Source organism: Eublepharis macularius, chromosome 19, assembly GCF_028583425.1.
Source record: "Eublepharis macularius isolate TG4126 chromosome 19, MPM_Emac_v1.0, whole genome shotgun sequence".
Lineage (NCBI taxonomy): Eukaryota > Metazoa > Chordata > Lepidosauria > Squamata > Eublepharidae > Eublepharis > Eublepharis macularius.
In genome coordinates this window covers 18,350,220-18,371,030 of record NC_072808.1, presented here as the reverse complement: position 1 = coordinate 18,371,030, position 20,811 = coordinate 18,350,220, and the positions used below count along the sequence as shown (strand labels likewise).

The 20,811-nt window shown below is 43.6% G+C and overlaps 1 protein-coding gene across 7 annotated transcripts in view; it reads left to right on the top strand.

Annotated features, from left to right (window-relative positions):
- Positions 1–20,811, top strand: part of NFIX (nuclear factor I X) — a 247,857-nt gene that overhangs the window by 54,701 nt on the left and 172,345 nt on the right. For 6 of the 7 annotated variants that reach the window (XM_055003531.1, XM_055003528.1, XM_055003532.1 and 3 more), the window contains exon 2: positions 5,989–6,520. In XM_055003531.1, the coding sequence (XP_054859506.1) occupies positions 5,989–6,520 (532 nt within the window). Of the gene's footprint in view, positions 1–5,421; positions 5,466–5,988; positions 6,521–20,811 lie in introns of those variants that run through there. The other variant, XM_055003527.1, reaches the window with a different exon arrangement.

The following is a 20,811-nucleotide window of genomic DNA, read 5'->3' as shown; positions in this document are numbered from 1 at the left end:
AGTTTGTGTTCTTGAATCACAGCATTTTTTTTTGGTGGAGTCCTGGTTTTGGAACTCTTATAATAATGGAGAAGCGTGACGCACACCTTCAAATTTTCTGCACACTCTTTGGAGCCAAGCCAAGTTGGACATAAAATCCCACTGACTAATTGTTAGCCAAAATGAAATGCAAGGGGCAAGCCACAGGCTAATATAGTGGAAGTCTTGCTAGCCCTGCGGAGGGTGGAAATTTATGTACTATTCATTCACTAGGGAAGTAGTTTGCCAGGGTGCTACTGACTGTTTCTATGACAACCCAAAGAAAGCCTTAGCGTTGCTCCAGTTGCTGGAAAAGGGAAAGAGAGGGAGACACCGAAAAAGGAAGAGACCAAAAAAATTAGACCAGGAGTTGGAAACTTTGACGTGAAGTAATTAAAACTCATAAACCCCCTGCTTGGCTTTGGGGAACTTCTTCCATTCTGTAGCTCTTGGGGACTGTATTGTACAAGAAAGGATGGAAGAGACTGCGCGCAAGAGAGAGAGAGAGACAAAGGAAAAAAGAAGCAGTCTGTTTCTTAAAGGATGTTCTTAAGAACTTCTTCAGCTCGACGCTGTTCCTGATCAATATATCTGGGATAGCTGAAGAGATGAATTATGACGTTCATTTTGGAGGCAAAGGGAATTTCAGATTTGTAATAAGCAGCCAAGTAAGAGAGCAGGAACTATTTCAGTCTGTAGGATTTTCTTTTTCATCTTTGGCTTATCCGTTCACCTCCACATTTTCTTTCTTGGTCTTTTTTCCCTCCATACTTTCTTCTTGTTTTGCTGTGTTTTCTACTTTCTTTCCTTCTACTTGTTTTCCTCTCCTCTGCATTGCTTGTTTTGTTTAGTGGGAGAAGGCTTCCCAGAGATCCTATTCATCCCATGTTATTTGTACAGGGTATAGCATGCATCACGTACCACTCTGCAAGTTTACAAAAATCTTCATTTTCTCCGTTAGGTCCCAGTAGGAGCAATTGAAACAAAACTGCATCTAAAAACAGCCCCCTCCCCAAGAGTCACTGACATGAATGGAGGCTACGCAGCATTTGTTATAAACCAAATCTTACAAAGCGTATATGACCTTTTGAAACTCCATGTATCTACTACATTCTAGAGATGATACAAATCTACCTAGTAAGGCTGTTCCAAAAAGTTCGTTTTCTGTGGATATCAAAAACAACCCAAGAAGATTTTCGGTTTCCCACTAGTTCCACTTCCCACAGCAATAAGCAATAGTGGGTGCCTGAAACAACGATCCATCCCTTGTTTCTTTTGCATTTACTCCGTGTTACTATTCTTATTGAATAACCGATACCTCTTGCAGTCTTCTCACTTGCCTCTTTCTATTATGGCAGAAGTATGGCTATTGGCAGGTGTACATGAGCTGGCGTTTAAAAAAAAATCAAAAGCTGTACTACACTAACAATGGCTTTCCTACGTATCTTACAATGCCAGAGATGCCGATGGTAATGTAATATACAGATTCCCTTAGATGTGAATGTCATGTATTTGTCAAGAATGTGCACAGAACAAGCCTGGCTTCCCTGTTATTATTATTTCATTAAGGACTGGGCCTGTCTGAGCGGGCTTAAGTATACAAGTTCTTCAAGCGGCTGATGTGGGGTATCACTTCCCCCTATGTAAGATGCTGGGGTGCTGCTGTTAAATATGTAGGTATTGCTTTAAATAAGAACCACTTATACGACTGGGATAAGCTCTGAGACAGGTAGAAGAGCAAGACGGTCATAATAATAGTCTATTATTCTTTCAAATACTGGATTTGAGGGTCACTTCATCCAAGAGCAAGAGATTGCCGTGTTGTGCATCTGCCTCGTACTCTTCTGAGTTTCCAGTTTGTGATTCTGAATATAAGGAGTGAGAAGGTTCATTGCAGGAGTAATTGGTAATTTTTCTTTGTTTTGTTTTTCAACCTCCCCGCCCCCCACCTGCTCTTCTTCCCTGTGTTTGATGTTCTTCAATCTCTGCAGCTCTTTATCTCCATATCTGTTAAACGAGTGTTCGTTAAATTCAGTTTAATTCGCTATAGTATTTCCCTTGGAAACTTGTTTCCGTTTCTAGGATATAAACTTCTGGCCATACTTAGTTGCACAACAACCCTTTTATTTTCTTATTGTACATTATATTAAAACGTTTGATATTTTTTCCCCGTGAAAAGCATTCCTTTGAAAGGACGAATTCCGGGCCTAAACACCTGGGCATGAGTGCATTCTCATGAAAAGGAAGCGAGGGTTTCAAACGAGGTTTGAATTTCCATGACAGACTTTCAGAATGTTTTTGGGAGGTGGGTGGAGTAAGAGAAGGGCAGTAGTTCATTTTCCCTTTATCTCCTTCTCTATTTTCTTCTGCTTCAGCTTACACCCTCCCCCCTCTTGACACAGATATAGAAAAATAATCCCCCAGCTTTTGTGTCTGGATGGAACTCTTCCACCTCAACTGCCTGCCTGCGCACCTTCCTTTAATCTGCCTGATGGAGGAGAAGGGGCAGGCTCAGGTATTACCTAACACTGCCGGGGACAGATCACCTTTGTTTTACACGCCTCTGGGGGACTTGTCACAGAGGGGTCACAGAGAGGTGGGGGGAAGTCTAGTGTTTTTTTCCCCCAAGCAGACAACATATTTATGAACAACAAGAAGTCCTGGGTTTCTCTTTTAATGTTGCTCAGGCGTACGGGAGGGGGGCAAGAATGAGGAAGCAGCCAACCCGCCCCCCATCTCAGCCAAGTGAATTACGGCCTGGGGTGGTGGAATTTGTACCCCCCCCCCGTGATAGGTGAACACAAATGCGAGAGCTCTGATTTAGCTGCTTGCTGGAAAGCGGGTGGCAAGACCTGGAACAGGTGGTGGGCAGTCGGGAAGGGCTCAGCGTCGGTCTAACTTTCCGGGTCGTCCACACATACTACTCATTGGTGGAGCACTGGGCTTCTCAAGAGCGGCAGCCATGCCGCTCATGGTGTGAGATGCGCAGCACTTACTGTGATGCAAAGAGATATATGAAGAAGAAGAACATGCTGTTGAGTCGCAACTGACTCATGGCAACCTAATCCATGGGGCATTCCAGGCAAGGGACAAGCAGAGATGGTTTGCCATTGATTTCCGCTGCAACTCCAGTCTTCCTTGGTGGGCCACCATCCAAGTACTAACCAGGGCTAAGCTGGGCTACTGGCAAGCCCAGGCTTAGTTGGCTACTCGGGCCACTAATGAATATATAGGTATACATATATAAATAGATATATTTTCTTTTGGTGGCTGGCACTAGAGCCCCAGTTGCTTTGTAAACGAAGCTCTGTCTTTGCTCTGCTGTTTGTGATTGGAATGTAGAAGCCAAGTTAATAATGGTTGGCGTGGATGGATGGATTGGATAAGCGTAAGAGAGCCAGCGAGGGGAGAGGAAGTTAACTGTTTGCGTAGCTATCCCCCCCCTCCCCCTGCAAATGCTGAAATATTTAAAAGAAGCACTCCAAAGAAGTCAAACCAAAAGCACTCCACCCTTTTCTTTGCCTCCTTGGGCTAGCCTTTTGTTTTTCAGTTGTGGCTTCACACACCTTTATTTTCACTTACCGTTTTAGCCGTTTGTGTTTTCTCTACCTCGGTTGTTTTCTCTTTTCCTTATTTTATGTACAACCATTGTTTTTTCTACTGTCTTTGTTCTTTATTTTTCTTCCAGAGTCAATTTTTTTAAAAAAAAATTTTTAATTTTTTTTTTTAAAATTCCCTTTTGCTTAAAATGTGGCATAAGTGATATCCATCAGGCAGTGAAACGTGCTGGGCAGTTGAAAATAGTTGCTCTGAATTGAGAAATGTTCAAACAGTGAATTCTGAGTCATTGGTAGTTTGGAGGAGAACGGTTTGGGTAGAAGAGAAGAATTCTGTAAGGGAACCGGTCCATTTTCTCCAGTCTGTGAGGTGGATTGTTAGAAACTGAAGCGGGGAAGATAGAAAGAGCAGGCACAGAAGTAAATAGTGTTGTCTGAAAGCCCCATTTTATCTTGAAGAGCCACGCTGAGGCCTGTGATAGACAATGCTAAGACCTTTCAAAGAAATAATATCTGTACGCATTGGATGAGGGGGCATGTATATTGTAGATGGACTTAAGAATTAATGTTGCCTGGATGAAGGCTTCGTCATACACTGAAGGGAGGCAGTTGTCATTTGGTAAGGCCATTCCTCTCTCCCCTTCCCTGACTTTTCTGTCCTAATAGTTGTGGGGAGAGAAACAACGGAAAAAAGAGAATGAGATGGAGAGAACAGCTGCTTTTTCTTCGGCGTTGTGGGACTGTCTCTTGGGGGGGAGAGGGAAGATGGGTGGATGCTCCGATATTTATTTATTTAAAATATTGTGCCAGTGGCCCGCTTGCCAAAATCTGCTGGCCAATAAAAATTTCATTGCGGCTGGACTTTGCTTATTCATTAGATATGAACTTGACGATTTGGCAAATTGTTTTCAATCTCTTAACTGCACAGTCTCTTTCTCTCTCTGTGCCACCCCCTCCCTGATTCCTTCTCCGCCAACCTCTCCCCCCCCTCCACCTCCCTTTCCCTTTGATGCAGCCATTGGCTGCTCCACGATGTGTCTCCTTGCCAAATAGGTGGATCCTTCTCTCTCTCTCTCTTTTTTTCTACTGGCATTGGCACAGGCAAATGGTTGGGGACTGAGCATGAAAGGAGAAAGCGAGCGAACAAGAGAGTTTAAGAGGAAAAAAGGAAAGGAAAAAAAGGGGGGGGAAACAACCAGCACCAAACCCCCCACAACCCAGCAGTTGGGTTTTGCCAGCAGCCGGTCACAGCTGATTCCAGAACGGAGTTGGTCCCTTTTCCCCTAGACCTGCGATCACCCCCATTCTCAGGCGGAGGGAGCCACATTTAAGTTGCATCTTTGCATTTCTGCCAAGGCTGAACAAGCTCCTTCTCGCCCCCCCCTCTCAGTTCCCCACCTGATCAATCGCTGTTGTTTTCCTGGTTTTTATTTTTTTCCCCTCATTCTTCCATATATGATTTTTTTTTTCTTTTAGAGAGACATTTGGCATTTTGAAACCTATTTTGTATTTGTGTGTGTATGGGTGTGCGCAGGCGAGGTGGTGATGTTGATTTATTTTTGTCCTTTGCTAATTTTTTTCCATTCCTAACCTGGTTTCTTCATATTTAATCTTTCTTTTTTGCTCTCCCATTATTTTTATTAAGCAAGACTTACAGTTTTGTTAGCGAGTTATAGTGGAGAATGCTGCCACAATTGTTTTCCATCTAATTTAGGGAACATTCTGCACTTTTGTGGCTACTTCCTTCTTACATTGTTAGTTTGCTCCTTGTTTTCGCCTCCTTCCTCTTCCACCTCACAACCCCGATACCCTCCCCCTTCCACACTGCAATTCTGAGCCCAGAATTTCTGAATCGGGGGCTTAGCTTCGCCGGGATGAGCCAGCGCGATGGTAATTATTTCCACTTTTGACTTCTTTTTCCTGGATGCTTTTGCCTTTAGGGAAAATCTTTATTACTATTTTTTTAAAAGATAAAGTCAGACAGCCCCCTAAAATTACTTGATTAAATAAAAATCAGAGCATTGTGTACAGAAAGAGAATCAGAACCAGTTTTGTTTTTATTTCTAGCATCGCAAACCAACTTTCATTACTTACATTGTCAAGGGTAGTCATGCTTTACTTCTGTTAATTTATGTTATTTTTTTAAATTATTAGTTCTGATCTAGTAGCAATCTGGAAACAACCCCCCCCCCATATTTTCCCTTGACATCCCCTTTTCCAGCGCTGTGTTCTGTCTTGTTTGGTTGATCTCGTTCTGAACTTGCTTGTTTGTTCCCTTAATACTTGGCAGCTTGTGAATATTTGGGAGGCATCATATAAACTTTAGCAGTAAGGGTGATTCTTCCTTCTCAATGTTCTAATATTCCCCCCCTCTTTTGTTTTGCACCCTTTCTTCTCACCCTATTCTCCTTAGGATGAATTCCACCCCTTCATTGAAGCTCTTCTTCCTCATGTTCGTGCCTTTTCCTACACATGGTTCAATCTGCAAGCTCGGAAACGAAAGTATTTTAAGAAGCACGAGAAGCGGATGTCAAAGGATGAGGAGCGCGCTGTGAAGGACGAATTACTTGGTGAAAAGCCTGAGATCAAGCAGAAATGGGCGTCCCGGCTGCTGGCCAAGCTACGCAAGGACATCCGCCCAGAGTTTCGCGAGGACTTCGTCTTGACGATCACAGGCAAGAAAGCACCGTGTTGTGTCCTCTCCAACCCAGACCAGAAGGGCAAAATCCGCCGGATTGACTGCCTGAGACAGGCTGACAAGGTTTGGAGGCTAGACCTAGTTATGGTCATCTTGTTCAAAGGGATCCCTCTTGAAAGTACTGATGGAGAGCGGCTATACAAGTCGCCACAGTGTTCAAACCCAGGCCTGTGTGTCCAGCCACACCACATTGGAGTCACAATTAAAGAACTGGATCTGTACCTGGCGTATTTTGTTCACACTCCTGGTAGGTCAAACAAACTGTACCACTTACTGGTTTTTTCCCCCCTGTGTGTGTGTTTAATTTTAATGGCAGTAGCTTTTCTCAAAAGTGTTTGTTCTTTCTGTGTATGTTTTCTTTCATTCATCATTAACAAATTGCTAACTTGTGAAATGCACCAGGAATTTGTTGTGCTCAGGAGTTTGAGAAAAGTCGCTGTGGCAAGTGCCCTTTCTTGACTTCCTGTCTCGCTCCTGCTGCTTATGATGCCTGAAACTTCCTATGACGAAGAAAATCCTTTTTTTTCATCGAGGTGAATGATACCGAATAGGAGTACCCCACATACACACATATGCACACACACAATCACATACACAAGGCCAGGTTACAAAAAAGTGGAGGATTTTGATTTGATTAGCATTTCTCTTTTGGTGAGGTTTTTGTCTTCTTTACTTTAACCCCCTCCCATTCCTTTTGTTGGCTCGATTTAACAGTTCAGCATGCCCACAGCTTGCAAACAAGAGGGAACTTTTGGGCATTTTAGGCAGCGTATGGAAGAGTTCGAGCAATAAAATTGCTTTTTCCTGCTCTGCTGTCCCAAATAGGAGCAAGTTTCTCGAGAGAAACGGAATATGGAAGAGGTGTTAGGAACTCTTTTCTTTTGTTTCCGTGGCCTTTCTCGCCCCCCCCCCCCCCCCCCGCCCCGGCCATGCGTGCGTTTTGTGCAAACATGCCTTTCTTTAATTTTGTTTTCATATTTCTTTGAGCTCTCTTTTTGTTTTGTTTTGCTTTCAAGTTGAAACAGAAATGCCTGGTTAATTTTTAGCCTTTGCCCAGATACACCCAATTAGCTGCAGACTTTGAGATCCAAATGGGCTGGGGGTAGCGGGTGACTATGTTTACCTTCCGCCACACCAAGTTGTAAGGAAAGACATCTGCCCCAGCCCCCCCTCCCTATCGTTATTCTTCAACTCCTCACTACTTTTTCATTTTGTTTTCATGCGAGCAGTCAAAACGCTTGATGATTTGAGCTGTCACTTCTCTTTTGTTTCACTTTTTCTCCCGTTTACTGGATAACAGCAAATCTCTGCCATGGTAAATCTGGCGGTATAGTGGTTGCCTACTCTTGTATCCCAGCTTCGTTGGCATTTCTGCAGTTTCAATCTTCCTCTTTTTTTAGAATGCTCCCCCCCCCCCCCGTATGTTTAGCGGCCTCTGGACAATCTCAGCAGGTTCATCTTTGTGCCTGCGGATGGCGTTACTGGCATACTCGTGCTAGCTACACAGCACAGGGCACTTCTAGGCTCGGCAAGTAAAAAAACAAGAATACAACATCACACCATTCCTTTTTTTACAAATTCCTTTTCTGACCTTTCCTATTTTCCTTTTGTTAAAGACAAAACTCACCTTTTTTCACATAATTCTTCAAATCCTCATTTTTAGCACAGGTGCATTCCCACCCATCCTGGGTGGCATAAAATTTCCTCACATGCACGATTGTGCAAAATCCAAGTATTGGCATGTAAAGAAATCCTGCTCAATGTTCACGCAAGCATGCTAGAGTTTCACACACATATATAGGACACATGAGCAAAATATATAAGGAAACGAGCTATTTTTTTTTCTTTAGTGTATCCTGTCTCCTAGCCCATAACAGACTAACAAGGCGGTTTACAAAATCATAGTAAAGCAGCTTGAAAAACAAATTACAAACTGACCCCAAACATCAAATCTTGCACATTTATTAATCAGATCTCCAATCAAGAATGCAGATTTGTGAAGTGAGCAAGCCAGATCACTTCTGGCTTGTGTGCTGGCAAGGCTGACAGGTTTTTCCTTTTTGGTAGCAAACTAACCAACTGAGCAACTAAAAAGCATAATTTGGTCTCGTAACTGTCCATCATCTCTGCTTTTATGTTTGTGTTCATGAGCTTGTGTGTTTAGAGGCACACGGTGGGACTGTACAAACAATATTACTCACTGCCCTATAAGCGTGCGCACTTGTGCACACACCAACCTACCTAGTTCTATGCCTCATTTTAGGAAAGGTTGGCCTCATTCTTATCTAAACTGCTGCTTGGTCAGGAGGTGATGAAATTATAGTCCAAGATACGTTGATGGTCACAGTTGGAAAATGGCAAGGAAGAGGGACATAGCAAACATTAAGAGTCGTACTGGAAAGAAAAATCACTTTTACGCTTAAAAGATAGGAGTGCGGATGAGTAACTGGTGTAGAAGAGGGGCCCTCCCAGAGAGTTTTCAGGTTTGAAAGGCTAGTCAGTCCTCAACCGTGTGACAGGAATGCCGTTGTGGCACACAAAAATTCAACCCTGTCGTTGCTTCTGTTAACTGAAGTATAATATCTAAGAAATATCCCTTTATTTGTCAGGCCACATTTTAAGGTTTGTACTCAGATTTCAAAAGCAATGTTGAAAAACGCGATGGCTTCTTGTACTTTGGGGGCGTTTGTGGCGATGTGCAGTGCCTCAGCTCGGTGCTTTGTGGGCCAAGTTTTCTAATAATCCGTTGCAGAGTTCCGAGTCTCCTCCTGTAGAGTTCTAACTCAAAACATCTGGGCTTCCTGTATTCAGTGCTGATCCTAGGCCTAAAAACAATGGGTGGGGTTGTGGCGGGATGAGTGATTAAATTCATCCGTCGGTGATCTCCGGGGACGCTGGGAACGAGGTGCTTCTGCCCAAGCCCCGCTGAGGAAACTTTTACCATCTACAATCGACTCGAGTTTGAAAGCATATCCTTCTGTTATGGTTAGAAAACCGGGTCCATTATAAATACGTTGTGTTGGTAAGATGGTCTCTATATGGCACCGCTCCCGCATTCTGTCCTGTTTACCATGGGTTTTTGTCCTCTACAAGTGTCCACTGTGGCTTTTGAAGATGGCAGCCATGGTCTACGTGCTCAGTAATGATTTTTGCTGGTTTAGAGGGTTGGATGACATTACAAGGAAATTCTCATAAGGCAAACACAGACGTTGGTGTACTTTCTGGAGAAAACTCGGTATGGGTTGATTAATCTTCCTCGGGACTACTGATTATCCTCCCTTTCTTGTAATACTTTTTTCTCCAACTTGTCTTCAAAACTGTAGGTAAGCCTGACTTGGGGAGGAGCAGAAACAGTTTCAGGAGCCATTTCAAGGGGTGCTTCAAGGGCCCCTTGTTCCCTTCTGTTGATTTTCCCTTTCAAGGGTTCCGTATTTGTCCTGCCTGTTTGCAAGACGATGCAAAGGTCCACCCTAAATGGTGGCAGCAGCATACCTTTAGCTGCCGTCTCAATGGACAGTTTCTTTCATGGAGGCTCCAATTGGAGACAAAATCATCTTTGCACTGTAAATTGCAGGAAGTAAAATTTGTAAATCACCATTCCTGCATCAGTCAGTTCAGAAAATTATTTTTTACTTCCTTTGTCAGATATGAGATGTTTGTGCCTTTCTCTTTTTCATGCACTTGAATCAACAATGGAAGAAAGGCTGAAAAGCCCTCAAAGTGGAATTGCTTTACTAGTATGAGAAACTATAGTGAGAAAGTTTGACAAAAATAACACACTGATAGCTGCGTGACAAAAATGCCAGCTCTCTTTTATGTATCTCTATTTATAACAGTCATATTCTGCTCTTCCTTTGAGGAACTCAAAGCTGCATACATGTTTCTCCTTTCCCTGTTTTATTTTTTACAACAACCCTGTGGTCAAGCTAAGAGTGAATGACTGGACCAAGGTTGCCCGCTAAGTACTATGGCTGAGCAAGAATATTAACTGGGATCTCTCAGATAATAGTCTGCATTCGAATCACTTCACAATACTGCCTCATACTGTCCATTGTCATAATTAGCCACAGATCTCATTTAAGATACAAGTTTCTAGCTCCTACTGACATGGAGGTAACATTTTTGCATTCATTTCTCAGGCTTTGACAGGCAATTTTTTTTCTGTGGCAGGGGGATGGCCTGCCCTGTTCCTATGCGAATGCCTTGATGTGTGCAAGATACATGGTGGAAGGGAGAGATTTCCCCTGTGTGTGAGTGTGTTTGCAGCCAAACTCCTAGACAAATCAACAAAGTGATGAACTTCCTCCAAATGGATTGCAGTGAGGATTTGGGCATGTTATTTTTACTTCTCATGGAAACTGGGCTTTACTCATAGGCAAGAGTCCCCTCTAGATCCAGAAACTGTTAATAATAATAATAATAATAATAATAATAATAATAATAATAATAATAATAATAATAATAATAGATTTATATACCTCTCTTCAGGACATCTTAACACCCACTCAGAGCGGTTCACAAAGTATGCCGTTATTATCCCCACAACAATAATCACCTTGTGAGGTGGGTGGGGCTGAGAGAGCTCCCAAAAGCTGTGACTGACCCAAGGTCACCCAGCTGGCTTCAGGTGAAGGAGTGCGGAATCAAACCGGGTTCTCCAGATTAGAGTCCTGCTGCTCTTAACCACTACAGCAAACTGGCTCTCAGTTTGAATGTTGTTATAAATCTATTATTATTATTATTATTATTATTATTATTATTATTATTATTATTATTATTAACAACCTGTTAACTCTTCCCCGTTAACAACTTTGGCTGTCTACCCTGTTTTATCCCTTCTGTCTTTCCCCTGTCATCTTCCGTTCTGTTCGTGAACATGCCCTTTCTAGCCATCTCTTGGTTGTCACAGTCACTCAGAAGTAATTAATGGAGCAAAAGACAAAAAAAAAGTTCTGTGCTTCCTCCGGGCCTTGCGCAGTGACTTTTCTTCTGTATGCTGCCTAATTTAATGCCTTTGTTATTTGCCCGTTTCATTTCTTCATACCATGGGGTGGGTTTGCAACTGCCAAGGAGCAATGCTTTTAGTTAGTGTGACATAGAGGTAGTTCTGGAACGGAACTGCCAGGGTTCTGTTTCTTTCCTTTACTAGCCTGTACTGTCTGCCAACGTGGTTCTGGAGGTGCCTCACGGTCCACCTTGTCTGCCCTTTCCTTCCTAAGGATATAAATCTATAGCTACCCACTGAATGTCCTGTGGGAGATACTTTCCAGTGTGGCACTTTGCAGGGTCATTTGAAGGACAGTTTTGGATACTTGGTACAGCTGTAGGCTGAGTCCTGCCCCGCCTGCAACTCTTATTCAGGCAAAGAGATGAGCACAGATTGTCATCTTTTGTGAAGTTAAAGTAATCACCATAATCCATATAACAGCCCAGTATGTGATGCACAGATGGTAGACTGAGGTGGGGGCCCTGAGGCTGATGGAGAGTAACTTCACCAAGGGAGTTCATAGCTGAAATCGGAGGTAGCCACCTTGGCTATCAGAGCTCACTGTCTTCCACCAGCTCTCAGGGGGGAACTGTCAAAAGTCAGTTTCTTTGACTTATCACAGGCCATTTACAGAGCTTTTCAGCCGTTTGTGGGTGAAGAACAGGCTGTATCAAGTTTCCGAAGCAGTGGAGGAGGACATCTGGCTGTCCATTGCATTGCAGTTTTCCCGCACTTTCTATAGCGGGAGATTTGAGCTTTTAGCTGAGCAAGAGCAAGGTGGTCCAGGGCATGAATCCACATGAAGTAGATTAGTGGTGGAGGGTGGGAGATAACTCCTGCTGCTGCCCGCCACATTTCCGAAGACTGCGAAGTATTCCCCACTAGTGTGCCAAGCAGGGGAGAGCTTGCCCAGGACAAGGGCAGCTTGCCACTTGACTGGGCTGAAGCCGGGCCTCTGAGATTAAGAGTCACCGAACGGCCCAGGCCACATGTCATGGTCGTCCTCCACAGTGTCACGGGCATTATCCAGTAGGGGCCTGTGACACTTACGCGGTCACATTCCTGAGAACACTCCAAACTACAATGCTGGGGGAAGGTTCACTTTCTCTTGGCAACCATTTGTGAGTGCTGGAAAATGCCGTGTCCCTAAAACAGACCGTTCTTTCAAGGAACGTTTAGGTTCCTCATAAAATTAACAATTACTTAACGTTGGTTGTGAGGAAAATAGTATGTTCCAGCTATGAAATTGGTCAGTGCTCCTGTGTTTTAGAAAAAGAAAGCAGCTGCCATAATATGAATTTCAGGGAATTTTAGAAGAGTACTATGAGGGGAAGAATGGGGAGAGAAGCGGTCAGTTACAAGGAAAGTCTGGGCTGCAGGGAATTCATTTTGTTTTTTTCTCAGGTATTCCTTGAAGCGCTCCAGGAACCTTCACAAACAGTTTTATTAGAGACTACCATGAGGTGGAACATTAAAGTCGTGTGCCATAGACGAGGATGGGCTCACATTGCCACCTTTGTGTTCTATACAGAGCTAGAGAGTTGTATAGTGAGACTGTTAAAGCAGTATCTGGGCAGGGAGAAAGTATTCTTGGGTGAGGTTCTGGGAGACTGGTGAGTGGTGTGACCTGTCTGTTAAAGCAATTGAGGCATAGACCTGGAAAAAACATTTTTTTTCTGGGGACTCGTTTTGAATTTTTCCCGTGGAAGCACTGGGGGAGAAAACGCGTACAAAATATTTTCTCTCTTAAAATGGCAAAGTTTTCATAAAATGTATAGCATTAAAATAAAAGTCTCGGGACTTTTCCAGTTTTTCCAGTAGAAAAACTGGGAAATGTTTAGAGAGCATTGGGGAAAAAACTCCGATGAAATATTTTCTTGTTTTGAGCGAGAAAAACCTTGTCTTTCAAAACATTTCACATTCCAAATAAACAGCATGAAAATCGGACGACTTTCTCAATTTTTCCAATTGGGAAATTTGGGAGAGCGCTGAAATGAACTCTTTTATTGTAGATATACACAACATTTTCAAGATTTTTTTTGCTTAAAAGTTTGGCAACAATTAACATGCTATAATGTGTTTAATGATGGTAATACATTATTAAAAGGTTTGATGTTTTCAGTGTTATAAAGTCTGACTGAATAGCCAGACGTACTAGTAGTCCTACATAGTATGAATAATTGAGAGAGTTTCTGTCCAAAAATACGGTTTGTTTTGTTTACAGCAGAATTTGTTTTCTCCCTTCATATTCTATTTTTTCCTACCTTTCAGATGGCAAAAATTAAATATACTTATGCTATGGTAACATAGGCTGCAGCCGTTTGCAATTTTTCAATTATTGGTTATACTTACAATTTTTTCTTATAGAAAACTTAAAGACATTCACACCTTTTAAGTTCTATAAATATACTAAACAGTACAATTGTACATGCAAACTGAATTATAAATGATGCATTTAATATTGTTAAATCAGTAAAAGAAGTTTAGGTATGATCGGAAAGTAAGTACAGGAGGGGGATATATTTCAATTTTCCTCCAATTTTTTTGGGGGGGTGGGAAGTGAGAAAAAAACCACTTTCCCCCCTATGCTTCAAAATTTCCAAAATTTTTACATCTCTAGTGAAGACATTTCTTTTACAGCAGAATCATTTGGGGGAAAAAAAACACGTTAAAGTTTGTTTCATGGTTTGCCACTTCCCTAACTCCAGTAAGCTACTGTGGGTAGCTCAGGTCGCAATGGCCTTTGTTAGAACCCTGGATAATCTGTTAAGGAGAATTAAGAGAATTTACACTGTCCGTTTTCATAATTTTATTCTGATGAATTAATTGCTCAGAAAAATTGCTTTCTATTAAAAATCCTTCAGCAGGCAGAGGAAGAACACATAACCCCATGAGTTTGGGCACCTTTCCTGCCTCTACCCTCCTTGTGCTGGGCAAATTTTCTTTGCCCCTCCTGCTCTGGGATGTCAGTTCCTAGAAATGCTGCAGTTCATGTCCTATATTGGGTTGAGGCCTTGTCCTATATTGGGTTGAGGCCTTGTCCTATATTGGGTTGAGGCCTATGGCCTTCCATCCTCATAGCCACAACAGGCATCCAGCCAAAGATGTTGCGGATAATGTTCTGTATTACCCTATCAGAAATGTCATTATTTGGAATGGGCCTGGTGGTCCTTTTTCCCTTTCCTGGAATTTTGTGTGAACTTTTGCCAAAGAGGTTAGGAAACATTTAATATCTTTTCTGAACCCTCTCCGGGGACCATGAGATATAGTTGATTGTGTGTTCATCGAACCCTCTTTAGAGGTTGTTCTTTTCTTCTTTGCTCTTTAAAGTCCCCTTAGCGCCATAGATCAAGGTGGGTAGCCATGTTAGTCTGTCTGTAGCAGTAGAAAATAGCAAGAAGCCAGTAGCACTTATAAGACTAATAAAATTTGTTAGTCTTTGTTAGCCCACTTATAAGACTAATAAAATTTGTTAGTCTTTGTTAGTCCACAAATTTTGTTAGTCTTATAGGTGCTACTGGACTCTTGCTCTTTTTTAGCGCCATAGATACAATTTGTGTTTTATTTTGCTCGCCTCTAGAAATGATAAAACCAGGACGCAGCTTTGAATATTTTCACATCTGAAAAGTATCTCTGAGCCTCTGACACACAAAAATAATATTAAAGCGCAATCGAACATGCAATAGAAACTTAATGCAACAGTTTATGAAAGATCGAAACGCAAAACCAATTTAAGTGTAGGGTGTGAAAACAGCCCTGGGACAGAATCATGCGTGCATTTTAAGTGTAACTTGGCAGTCTCTGTCCCATTATACCCTTTGCCAAGTCAGGTGGAAAAAAGGGTATCGCAGACACAACCCTAGGAAGAACAGCAGCTGAGTTGCAGAAGTGCTGACGGGTCAAAAACCAGTCCACAGTCGTCACTTAGGAGCACGGAAGAGTCTTTCTGGTCATGATGACTAATTGGCTCAGGAGGAAAGGCCTGCTCAGAAATAAAAGCCTACTCAGGAGTAGGGTGAAAGTAATAAGAAACAGACAGGACAGATGGGAAACTGAAGAATTAAGACTAAGGTTGCCAGCTCCAGGTTGGGAAATTCCTGGAGATTCTGAGGGTGGAGCTCTCAGTTTGCCAAAGAGCCCCCCCTCCAAAGCAGCCATTTTCTCCACGGGAACTGATCTCTATGGCCTGGAGATTAGTTACAATTCTGGGAGATTAACCCTAATTAAGACCCAGGCAGGAGGAGAAAGAGGAAGGGCCCGTTGGTGGGCACTGGCAAGAGTCATGGCAGAAGGGCAAGAGGCAAAGCTGGAAGACTTCCCATGGAGCTGTATTGTCGAAGACTTCGACAATACATTAAGACTTCCCATCCTTGACGGATCAAAACCTTCCAGGGAATTGGTGACGATTCCTGGCCCTGGGGAAGAGAGAACCGTTGGAGCTGTGGAGAGGGCAGCTCTTTCGGGGCCTGATTCTGAAGCAAGGGTGTCCTCCTGGGCAGAGGCTGTAACCAAAAGAACCTGGAGGGATCTCTCCTCCAAGCAAGAAAGAGAATCCACCTTGTTAAGAAATGTGATCCTCCTCTGGCCCCTGGAACCTTGAATGCTGCTAAAGGGGGTTTATTCAATCACAAGGGATGACGGACCCCACTACTTTACCTGTTCTTGGTCTGCTGTTGCTATGGCTAGGCTAGGATGGAGGATGGAGGATGGAATTCCTCCAGAGAGGAAGAGGCCCTGATCCACATCTCCCATCGCTCCTTCTCCAGTGAACGTGCAGCCCTCTCCCTTTGTCTACTTTGGATGCTAGCCCTTGGTGCTGTGCCCTCAGTTGCAGATGCAATCCTATAGGACAACACGTAACTCCACCTCTTTGTATCCCTTGCCCAATTGCCCTTCTGTTTCTAGTCGGCAAAGCAATTGCAGTACAAAGGGAACCTTCCTAGCAATTTCAGCTCGTAAAAGCAAGGTTCTTATCAGTTTTGTGTTTAGAATGCATTCTCAAGTTGTTTTTTTAAATTAGTAGCAGTGTATGCTGTTGTGGGCATAAGGCCATTCAAACAAAGCAACAGAGTGCTTAGGGGTGGTTTATTTGGTCTTTCGCTTTCCACCTCCTCTCTCTTTTAGTGTAAGCACAACAGAGTTTGGGTCAGCCCCTTTCTTTTTTTCCTTATTTCTTGTTTCCTTCCCATTAAGAGTGATCTAAGGCAAGAGAAGTTAATACTTAAAGAATGGGTATGTGCTCTTTGGAAAAAGTGTGAAAACTTCATTTTTTTTGGTTCACAGGTAAGGCAGATCTCGGGAGCGTAGAAACGTAATCCACCTGTAAAAAAACAACTGCACTTTTGGCTACCACATATGCATGCCAACAGAGAGCAGCTCAAACGTGCTTTAAGGACCCATGTGAGATTGGTCTTAGACCTTCCCTGTGGTAAGCACATATCAGAGTACTTTTGTAGACCTTGAGAGCTCTCCTTCCCATGAAGTGCACTTTTCTTCTGCCACACAATGGCCATTTTCACACTGCTTACCGGCCACGGGACATCGCGCCGAGCTCCCGGAACGACAGCGTCTTCCTGGCGCGCTTTCTTGCACGAAATCGCGCCAGGAAAACGCTCTTGTTCCGGGAGCTCGGCGCTATGTCCCGTGGCCGGTAAGCAGTGTGAAAACAGCCAATGTGTTCTTCATTAACTGCTCATCCTACATCTTTTTAATAGATTCCAAACCCCCAGAGGTTTCAGTGGGGTGGGAAACTTTGGGGTAAGGCCCTATTCTCTTTCTCTCTTCAATAAACTCAGTTAATTAGTGCTAACTGTCTTAAACTTGGCCCATGTTTGGTTTGTGTTTCTCCATAAACCTAGGGTTTCCCCAACAACCATTATGGAGAACCAGCATCGATAAAAGCAGAGTCTGTGGTGTCTCGGCAGTAATTTATACCTCCGATTCAAAATGAGATGTGCAGCACATAGTACGGTGAAAGACTCTCTTCCAAATTCCTGCTGGACTGTGCTAGACTTTGGGAAAGACCCTCCACACCAGGCAGGGTCAAACCTAGGAGGGGAAAATAAATGTGTTGTCCAGTGTGAAAACCCATCCTGAAGCCCGTTGCCCTGGGAGTTTTTCATTGGATTCTCTGATTAGGCATCTGATTTCAAAGGTCCTTCCACAGTGCCTGACAATTTCAGCATCACACTACGGAAGGCTGATTTTAATTTATGTCTGCTTTCATGTCCTAAGACAGAAGGGAAGTTGGCTATGTGTGAACTGTAGCGCCAATATAGTCAGAAGAGAGGGTGGGCTATCTCTTGTTTCCCTCTTCACAGGGTGGACTAGGAGGAGTAGCAAACACCCAAGAAGATAGAATTAAAATTCAACAAGACCTGAATACTCTGGAGAAGTGGGCAGCTGTGAATAGGATGCAATTCAACAAAGACAAGTGCACAGTATTACATCTGGGCCACAAAAATGAGAAGCACAAATACTGGATGGGGGATACACTTCTGGGCAGTAGTATATGTGAAAGGGATCTTGGGGTAAGAGTGGACTGTAAACTAAATATGAGCAGTCAGTGTGATGTGGTGGCAAAAAAGGCTAATTCAATCTTAGGTTGTATCAAAGGGGCCATAGCGTCGAAATCGCAGGAGGTCATTGCCCCTCTCTATACTGCCTTGGTCAGGCCATACCTGGAGTATTGTGTGCAGTTCTGGAGGCCTCACTTCAAAAAAGATGTGGCCAAAATCGAGAGGGTGCAGAGGAGAGCAACGAGGATGATCAGGGGTCTGGAGACTGAGCCCTATGAGGAAAGGCTGAGGGCCTTGGGGATGTTTAGTTTGGAGAAGAGGAGGTTGAGGGGGGACATGATTGCTCTCTTTAAATATTTGAAGGGCTGTCATTTGGAGGAGGGCAAGGAGCTGTTCCAGTTGGCAGCAGAGGGTAGGACCCGAAGCAATGGGCTTAAATTACATGCACAAAGGTACCGGCTGGATATTAGGAAGAACTTTTTCACGGTCAGAGGAGTTCAAAAGTGGAATCAGCTGCCTAGGGAGGTGGTGAGCTCCCCCTCACTGGCAGTTTTCAAGAAGAGGCTGAACGAATATTTGTCAGAGATGCTTTAGGCTGATCCTGCACTGGGCAGGCGGTTGGACCGGAAGGTCTGTATGGCCCCTTCCAACTCTATGATTCTATGATTCTATGACTCTTGGCTTTTGGGAGGCGAGGGAGGGGTAGGGAGTTAAGTCCTGTTGCCTGCTTCCTCTGTTCTCTGCCAGCCCTTGCCAAGGTCGATACAGGAATGCTTATAAACAGGTGGTGAAAGGTTGTCTCATGGCATGGTTTGACAGGTTGTGAGGAAGAAAAGAATGGCTTTAGGGGAGAGCAGCTCCTGGCGTCTTTCTGTGGGCCGGGCTGGTTTGAAGAGATGAAAATGGAAGCCAGTGGTTGGCTGATCTCCCCATATCTTCCCAGAACGTGTCTGTTGGAAATATGGAGTTTGGGGGTCTAGGGTGGAAGAGTGGGTCTCAGACATCTGCTAATCATGCCAACCATAAAACCCTGTCAAAAAATTAATGGGCAAGGCTATTACTTCGGGTTCTTTGTCTCAGAGCCACAGTCTTGTTTTTCTCAGTTGCGTCTGTTTCTAGTCTGACTTCTGAGGGCCAAACTAGACATTATGGCATATGGTGCCGACACCATTTTGGAGCTGAACGTCACCATTTGAAAATACTGCGAAGGAGTGCGGCAGGGTAAGCTGATCTTGTCCGTCCCCTCATGGCTTTTCAACAGTCGGAAAAGGTGCCAGTGGGGCGGGACAAAACAGTCTGGTCCCGCCACACTGTGAGGCGAATAGGATCAGGCCCTTCCAGCATTTTTGTAACGTTCAGCTCTAAAATGGCGTCAGCATCCAGAAGACACTGTCATATCTAAGGCTCCAAAGTAGTCACCACTTCAGTCTTTCTCTAGGATATGAAACCCTGAGATGTTTGTTTTACTGGGCTCCGTTTCACTGAGGAGGTCACAGGGCTCACAATTCTCTTTGGGATTCTAGGGGGCCCTCTCCCAAACTCCTGGTTAGGCTTATCAATCAAGCCAGTTGGGTTAAGCATGATAGGTTGGTAGTCTAGCAATTAGTCAAGTAAAATGCTTATACACATAGTATATTATCTCATCTCTGAAAATTGTAAGTTGGCTAGTCGCTCAAATCTGTAGGCAGAGAGTGTAGCAAGGGCTGCTTCCACATGGAGCGGATCCTTCTTGCTGCTTGCTTCCCGCTCCCCCCGCCCCCAAGGATGAAATCTATTTCCCATTACAGACCATGAAAAAACTCCCATTCATTTAATCATTCAAAAAGGCTTTAGTTCAGGTTGGAATATCTAATAATTTTTATTACTTAGCCAAATTAAAGCTCATCTCCACGTTGCTTTCGATGTCATTGCGAATACAGAGGCGCTTCGGCAATTCAGCTTCCAAACGTGGGAGTTTTCTGCATTTTTTTAATGTATTCTGTAATGCTGTTAAAATTGGAAATAGATTAAGTGGCAATAGATCATCCTCATGCCATAGCAGAATATTAACCAGAACATACTACTGTGGCAGCTGCCGTGCAGCTTCCCCTTTTCATTCCTTTCCAGGCAATTGGGACAAAAATCTGCCTGCATCTTTTGCCTTATATTTGTGCAACGAAAAGGGCTTGATATTCATTTTTAATAAATCCCAAACTGGGAATTCAGCGGAACTAAAATTTGAAATGGAAATACATACGTGACTATAGATGGTGATAGCACCATAGCACGATAGCAAATTGCCATTATTTTAAAGCCCACAAAAAGCCCTAGGGTGGTCAGGCAGAAAAAAAGGGTTGGGAAAATGACACCTACAAGGGGGCTGAAAATGGAAATGGGTGCCAGCGTGGGCAGGATTTTTGGAAAATGTGCACCATTCCTTACTTGTAGTGTGCTAACATGCTTCCAAAGAAGCTGAAGTAAAGCTTTTTTGGGGAAAGAGTGTATCGTGGAAGGGAAAAAACTTAAAGCAATTTAAAGCATGATGTTTTATGGATGCTAAAAGGGAGGGGGAACACTCTAGTCTGGAAGACAAGGTAGGGTGAAGCCGTCAGATGTAAACACTGTAGGTTGGGTCTTCTCAGAGATAGCACAGAGACAGCAGCTCTAGCTTTGTACCCCAGCCATGTTGAGTAGAGCAGAAACGAGCATCCATGGATGGCCCCCAAGGTCTTGGGGGGATGCTATCTGTCTGAGTTTCTCCAACCCTAGATTGCTCTGGGTTTCCAACATTAAAGGAAAATATTCTTACTGCTTTCTGTGAGCACATCATAAGGTCAGTTCCTCCACTGTCCTGAAGTAGGCTTGTTTGTGCGAACCTACAAGAGCTGAAATGCAGTTGTATTAGATTGCAGACATGGCATTGACTTTTATATTTGGTATAGTAGTTAGGAGCGGCAGGGCACTAATCTGGAGAGGCAGGTTTGATTCCCCCCATCTTCTACTGGGTGACCTTGGGTCAGTCACAGCTCTCCAGAGCTCTCTCAGCCCCACCCA